Below are 7,792 nucleotides of genomic sequence, written 5' to 3'. Positions count from 1 at the left end.
GTTTATGTGAATGAGTAGGCAGGATGATTTTCACATCATTTTGAAGCAAAAACTCTAGGCTTCAACATCCAATACTCAAAAGTCTTGTGGACACATATTTAGTATGTGTTTTGTGGTCTTATTTCAGTGACTTAATTAACATTGACTTTTTTCAATAACCACGCATAAATGTTATTCTCTCAAAATACAAACATCTACATACATTTTGCTTACATATTATGGTAGCCTAGTTCATACTGAATACAGTGTAATTACTCTTTTGCCATTAATATGTTTATAAGCAACTGAAAAAAAAGCACAAATGTCAGGGCATGTCAAAACTTATCCAGGTCCCCAAAATGCCCTCAGACCCCAGAGGGTTAAGCATGCCAGTTGAAAAAAACCCATTGGTGTAGACCTTGAGGGATTGCTGTTCCTGCTCCATGCAGAGCAGCTGGACAGCTGGTAAGTCCATTTATTATACTCATTATTGAGGGTCCAGTATTCTATCACAGTGGGTTGTAGAAAAGCACACGACAGAGTAGAAAACAGAAACAGTCTCTATTAAATCCACATGCAACACAGGAGAACATAGGAGAAAACTTAAACACCACGTATAACATAAGTGACACAGGGCTAAAAGAACAGAACAAAACACAGGACTTATTGCTGCCTTTACGTGCTGTAGGAAATTTGATAATTCCCACTTCCGAAGTCGTGATTACAAGCTTATTGCTTTTTTTTTTTTTTTTTTTTTCGATATGAGAGGGCGTTTGTGCATTTTTTCCCTAGGAAACTCGTATTTATGATAATTAAGAGAGCACATGAAGGCAGGATAAATACATGGGGAGTGTAATCTAGGTAAAATGGAACAGGTGTGAGAACTGATTAACAACCTATTGCCATAGTTATTTTACAGGGTGGACTGGGAGGATTATGGACCACTCAAGCATTCTTGGGTTCCAATGGATGACATGCCTTCTATTTCTGGACCCCTTTCTCCTTCATAGACATTATCTTCAAACCAAGGGGACCCCTCAGATGAGATTCAGGAGCCACTCAAAGGAAGGGTGGTCTACAGTGACTGATTACTGATTAAAGCAAAGCAATAACCACCAATAACCACCTGTTTTCAATTCAGTTCCACATGAGCACTGTTTTCATGTGCAAATACAAAACAATAAGAAGACAGTGAAGAAATAAAACACAAAAACAAAATGCATGAACCTTTGAACAGCACCAGAGGATCTTAATCTGAACAGAGGAAATGAATTGCTAATGTTAAAAAAAACACATAAAAAATTATGTGTATATATATATATATATATATATATATACATATATACATATACATATATATATAATTTCTTCTCTTTTTTTGAGAGAATATATATATATATATATATATATATATATATATATATATATATATATATATTGTAGATTACATCAGAGTGGGCAAAAGATGGGTGGGCCAGTCTGATTCAGATACTATATAAATGAAAGGACAGTAAGGATAGCAGAACAAACTCATCACAGGAAGAGACTCACTCATGGCCTATGAGACAGAGGATCATGAAACTCAATACTGCTTTCCTGCTATCAACTCATCATGTATCAAGGGAATGCGCTCTAGATATGAATACAATATCATGTATGTGTTTGTATCATTGCTGTCAGCATGGACTGTGTTTCTGAACCTGCTGGTGATCATCTCCATCTCTCACTTCAAGAATCTTCACACTCCAACCAACCTGATTATTCTCTCTCTGGCTGTGGCCGACCTGCTTATGGGACTAGTCATGCCCATAGATGCCACCAGGCTGATTGAGACGTGTTGGTACTTTGGAGACCCTTTCTGTAGACTGTTTATTATAATCCTTGGATTGCTCTTCTCAGCATCTCTCAGTAATTTAGTATTAATAGCTGTTGATCGTTATGTGGCTGTGTGTCACCCTTTACTGTACTCACAGAAAATAACCACAACTAAAACTTTAGTGTGCATCTGTCTGAGCTGGGTTTGTTTCTCAACTTATAACACTACCCTTGTAATTAATAATGGATATTTGGACACTTCACTCAGAACAGACAGGTGCTATGGAGAGTGTTCTGTTATGATGGATTTTGCCTGGACAGTCTCTGATATGTTTATGTCTTTTATGTTTCCTTGTACCCTGATCATAACTTTATATTTGAGGATTTTCTATGTTGCACATCAGCAAGTGAAAGTTATAAACTCTCTGATGAAGAGTGGTAAATGTGTAATGGAAGGTTCAGTAAGGAGAAAATCTGAGAGTAAAGCTGCTCTGACATTAGGAATCATTGTTACAGTTTATCTGCTTTGCTTTATTCCATACTATATCTGTTCTATATCAGTAACCTCTTCCACAACCATAAATATTTTGACATGGCTTGTGTATACAAACTCAGGTCTGAATCCTCTGGTTTATGCTTTATTTTATCCCTGGTTTAAAAAATCTGTTCAACACATCTTAACATGTAAAATATTTCAGCCAGCATCCTCTCTGATCAATATTTTTACAGAACATCAATTATAATTAAACTTGTAAAGCTGTCACTCATAAAGGTAGATATGATTATCATTCTATGATTTATCTTTGTAAATTTGAGAGACAAAATGTTCATGAATTGAGTTGCATTAGATTAAGAAAATTTAGCAAACAGCATAAATCCTCAATCTACTGGAATAATGAAAAGGTACTTTCATGTACGTCTGCTCAGACCCTGACGTGGTGCTAAGCACTTTTCAGTGTCCAAGACTGTTTTTATAAATATGATAGTTGGTGTGGATTTTAGTGTACGCACACTGTAAGATCAAATCTGTGTCATTGTAATACTCATGGAGGGCCGAAAAACTGATTGAAATGTTTGTTGTTTGACAACACTGTCTGTGGCTTGTTTATAATGACCATCTGAATATGTCACCATTTGTTTTGATCATCTGAGAAGCTATTGCATCACTGCAGTGTGTGTGTGTGTGTGTGTGTGTGTGTGTGTGTGTGTGTGTGTGTGTGTGTGTGTGTGTGTGTGTGTGTGTGTGTGTGTGTGTGTGTGTGTGTGTGTGTGTGTGTGTGTGTGTGTGCTCTTACAGTTTTTCACACCTTTAATGAATGGTTCAGAGGAGGAACATCTCCAACACAATAATACATGCAGAAAATAGATCATAAGAATTATAATTGGGCCTCTGAGTTTTCACATCAATATCAAGCTGATATTTCATCAGTAAGAGTAAACAAACTGAACAAAGACATGCCACTGTGCATGACAGATCAACCCATGTGACTACCTTGAGAGAGGCCCACCCACAATTTCATTCACAAAGCCCATTGTATTTACATTAAATAATAATTATTTTCTTATTTAATATTAATATACTGAAAAAGAAAGAAGTGACTAGGCTCTAATAAGTTTTTAACTAACAACATATCCACTTTTCTCCAGATCAAGTGTGAGAGTAACACACTTAAAAATGTTCACTAATTCAGGAGTAGCCTACATTTTATTTGTTAGGATCTGTTAAATCTTATGAAGATTTTACCAGAAAAAAAGGTCACTCGGGTCATAATATGGCTTGATTACTGTTAACATAACATAAACATTCTATAACATTATTGCAATTAAAGGAATATTTCTCAAAAATATTTTTTCACCTTCATATTCTTCCAAAGTACTCATATTAAAGAACTCAAAAGGACAAATCCTGAAAACTTTTCCATGCAATCACAATAAATGCAGAATAAAGCACCATAACAGTATCATAAAAGTGGTTTGTTGTGTGCTATATGATGGTTTTATGTGTGTTTCATAGTACCAATGTTCGACTCATGAATTGATCATTGTTTTTAAGTCGGGTGTTTTCAATGAAATTATCTGAATGATTTGTTTACAAATCGGCCTAATCCAGACAAATCAGGAAAAACTATTATAGTGCTTTAGAAGACTTCAACCATAGCTGTATGGACTAATTTCATATAAATTTTTTGAAACCAGTTTACACCTCAGCTGTTAGGGGGCCACATCTCCCATTCTGCAATTTTAAGATATTTCAATCAACATTTTTTAAACATTATATGATAACACCATATCAGAAGGACATGTTTTAGCTTTCAAAATTATATAAAGCATACTTACAGAATTTAACAAAATTTTAATAACATTTTATTCCGTTGTAAGAAAATTTAATTCTGGTTAATACTACGATTCAAACTCAAGGTTTATTTTTATTAGTGTATATGCCTAAAATGTATAACATATATATAACAAGATATATAAGAAAGAACAGCTGTCCTGATGTAGATGTGCTTGACATATGAAGAAACAAAACAGAAACACAACTTGGCCTCTGCTTTAAGCCGGGGGCCGGGAACACACTTAATGATTGTAAGGCCGATTATGAATGTAATTTGAAACTCGCGACTGATCATGCCCAAACTCGCCAGAGCCAGTTGCTTTCAGTCAGTGTTTGTTTAAATTCCATGTGTAAGTATTTAAATCTGCTTCAGTCGAAGGAAACAGTCTTTGTTGAGCTCAGTCTTAGAATGTTTTATCTAGTCGTTAAATGTGTCCTTGGCTTTAGTTAAATTGCTGAAAATAACAAATGTTTTGTCACTGTAATATTACTTTGGTCACAATAACGGATATCAAAGGGCATCCTAAGCTGTCAATTACTGAAGTTTCGAGAGTGAGTCTTGTTCAGTACACACATGTAATGATCATTTAAATGCGGTTGTCACTCCTGAAACTTACAGTAGCCTACAGTGTGTACGTGGCCTCGTTGAGTTTGCCAGGTGCATTAAACATTTATTTTCATAAAAGTGTTGGTCAGTTTGTCTGCTTGACAATCCCATTTTGCAGCAATAGAATTGAAGTGAGATGAACAAACAGAGAAATGCTCTCTTAAAAAGAGAAAAATAAGTGATTATTTTAAAGAATAATATTATTTCCAATAAACTGTTCCCCAATTATTTAGACTGAAGTTGACCATCTTTGTAAAATCAAAATTCTTCATACATTTTAGGCTGTTTGAATCTTTTGACAAATATCAGTAAAACAACACTTTCTGAGAGAACTGAAGAAATTTAGACTGCCACATTCAGAGGGGGGAGTCACCCTCATGTCTTTCCAAACTGGTATGAGATATTTTAAAGAGAATGTTGGTAACCAGACAGTTTTGCTTCCCATTGACTTGTATAATTGTATTGCTGGGAACCAAAACTGTCTGAATGACTTTTTTTTTTTTTTTAGGCGGACTATCCGTTTTATTACAAATATGTTGTTTAAGAGCATTTTTACTGCACAGTATACTGAATATTTCACCATTTTTGATCATTTGTTCTGTTTAGGAGACAGTTAACGCTCACCTATTACATTGCCATAGTTATTTTACAGGGTGGACTGGGAGGATTATGGACCACTCAAGCATTCTTGAGTTCCAATGGATGACAGACCCCTTTCTCTTCATAGACATTATCTTCAAACCAAGGGGACCCCTCAGATGAGCTTCAGGAGCCACTCAAAGGAAGGGTGGTCTACAGTGACTGATTACTGATTAAAGCAATAACCATCACACCTGTATTCAATTCAGTTCCATCTGTGCATTGTTTTCATGTGAAAATACATAATAATAATAATAATAAAAAGACAGTAAAGAAACACAAAAACTAAATGCATGAACCTTTTGAATAGCATCAGAGAATCTAAATCTGCACTGAAGAAATTAAATGCATTTTAAAGCTAATGTTCAAAAAAAAAAAAAAAAGAAAGAAAACGAGATTTTAAAACATGAATTTAAGAAAAGTTTTTGTTTGTTTATTTATTTATTTATTTTTTACTGTAGGTTACATCAGAGTGGGCAGGAGATGGGTTGGTCGGACTGATCCAGACACTGTATAAATGAAAGGAGAGCAAAACAAACAAGAGGAAATTCACTCATGGCCTATGAGACAGAGGATCATGAGACTCAATACTGCTTTCCTGCCATCAACTCATCATGTATCAAGGGAAAACGCTCCAGACATGAGTACAGTATCATGTATGTGTTTTTTTCATTGCTGTCAGCATGGACTGTGTTTCTGAACCTGCTGGTGATCATCTCCATCTCTCACTTCAAGAAGCTTCACACTCCAACCAACCTGATTATTCTCTCTCTGGCTGTGGCTGATCTTCTAATGGGACTTGTCATGCCCATAGAGGGCATCAGGCAAATAGGAACATGTTGGTACTTCGGAGACACTTTCTGTAGACTGTACATTATAATCCTTGGATTGCTTTTCTCAGCATCTCTCAATAATTTAATTTTAATAGCTGTTGATCGTTATGTGGCTGTTTGTCACCCTTTACTGTACCCACAGAAAATAACCACAACTAAAACTTTAGTGAGCATCTGTCTGAGCTGGGTTTGTTCCTCAGCTTATAACACTACCCTTGCAATTAATAATGGATATTTTGACACTTCACTCAGAACAAACATGTGCTATGGAGAGTGTTCTGTTATAATGGGTTTTGCCTGGAAAGTTACTGATCTGTTCATGGCTTTTATTTTTCCTTGTACACTGATCATAACTTTATATTTGAGGATATTTCATGTTGCACATCAGCAAGTGAAAGTTATAAACTCTCTGATGAAGAGTGGTAAATGTGTAATGGAAGGTTCAGTGAGGAGGAAATCTGAGAGCAAAGCTGCTCTGACATTAGGAATCATTGTAACAATTTATCTGCTTTGCTTTATTCCATACTATATCTGTTCTATGTCAGTAACCTCTTCCACAACCATAAGTATTTTGACATGGATTGTGTATGCAAACTCAGGTCTGAATCCTCTGGTCTATGCCTTATTTTATCCCTGGTTTAAAAAGACAGTTAAACACATCTTAACATTTAAAATATTTCAGCCAGCATCCTCTCTGATCAATATTTTTACAGAACATCAATTGTAATTAAACTGGTAAAGCTGTCACTCATAAAGGATATGAGTATCTTTGTAGGATTTCTGTTTATAATTTACACTACATGTATCTTAATAGTATGTAGCTCATTTCAGAGAGTATGTTTGCTGCATTTGATGTTCAGTTTTAACAATTAAGTAAACTTATTTTCACACACATTGAAATTAAGTGACAAAATGTTCATGAATTGTATTGAAGCTCAATAAATAAACTGAGCAAGCAGCATAAATCCTCAATATACTGGGATAAATGATAGGTAGATATTATGTGCTTTGTTTAATCACTTTTATCAGTCGTGTTGCATCTATGTTATATAGATCAAAAGACAGAACTAAACTCGGCAAAAAATACTTTTATTTCCAGCAAACTTTTATTACTTTTATTTCCAGCAAATGTCTTAACATATAAATATTGGTATAAACATAAAATGATTCAACAACTGAGATAAACTAAACAAATTTCACAGACATCTGATAAACAGAAATGGAACAATGAGTCCCTGAAGTCAAGTCAAGTCATCTTCATTTATATAGCGCTTTTCACAATACATATCGTTTCAAAGCAGCTTCACAGTGACAATAGGAAAATTCTTATCGAGCTAAAGTTGGTTTTTGATTGAATCACTTCCGTTGTAAAAATTGTTAATTATTACTTTAAATGACACCTTTCCTACTGAAAACCGAATACCTTTAAAGGTGCAATATGTAAGAATTTTGCAGTAAAATATCCAAAAACCACTAGGTCAGTGTTATATATTTTGTTCACTTGAGTACTTACAATATCCCAAATGTTTCCAACTATTTGTAAATCGTGAGAAAATTGCAATTTTAACCAAGGCTCCGGGACGT

At 34.8% G+C, this 7,792-nt stretch overlaps 2 protein-coding genes across 2 annotated transcripts; both read left to right on the top strand.

Moving 5' to 3' along the window:
- The first annotated feature begins 1,467 nt into the window (after positions 1 to 1,467).
- LOC127521907 (trace amine-associated receptor 13c-like) lies at positions 1,468 to 3,098 on the top strand. Its single transcript, XM_051911380.1, has one exon. The coding sequence runs from the start codon at positions 1,533 to 1,535 to the stop codon at positions 2,535 to 2,537; it is 1,005 nt and encodes a 334-aa protein (XP_051767340.1). The 5' UTR covers positions 1,468 to 1,532; the 3' UTR covers positions 2,538 to 3,098.
- A 175-nt stretch (positions 3,099 to 3,273) lies between these two features.
- LOC127521908 (trace amine-associated receptor 13c-like) lies at positions 3,274 to 7,048 on the top strand. The gene has a single exon (XM_051911381.1). The coding sequence runs from the start codon at positions 5,931 to 5,933 to the stop codon at positions 6,933 to 6,935; it is 1,005 nt and encodes a 334-aa protein (XP_051767341.1). The 5' UTR covers positions 3,274 to 5,930; the 3' UTR covers positions 6,936 to 7,048.
- The last annotated feature ends 744 nt before the right edge of the window (positions 7,049 to 7,792 follow it).

This window comes from Ctenopharyngodon idella, chromosome 10, assembly GCF_019924925.1.
Source record: "Ctenopharyngodon idella isolate HZGC_01 chromosome 10, HZGC01, whole genome shotgun sequence".
In the NCBI taxonomy this organism is placed as follows: domain Eukaryota; kingdom Metazoa; phylum Chordata; class Actinopteri; order Cypriniformes; family Xenocyprididae; genus Ctenopharyngodon; species Ctenopharyngodon idella.
This window is presented reverse-complemented; position numbering and strand designations above follow the sequence as displayed.

Coding starts and splice junctions, on each gene's coding strand:
- LOC127521907 (XM_051911380.1), top strand. CDS start 1,533: ATGGCCTATGAGACAGAGGATCATGAAACTCAATACTGCTTTCCTGCT.
- LOC127521908 (XM_051911381.1), top strand. CDS start 5,931: ATGGCCTATGAGACAGAGGATCATGAGACTCAATACTGCTTTCCTGCC.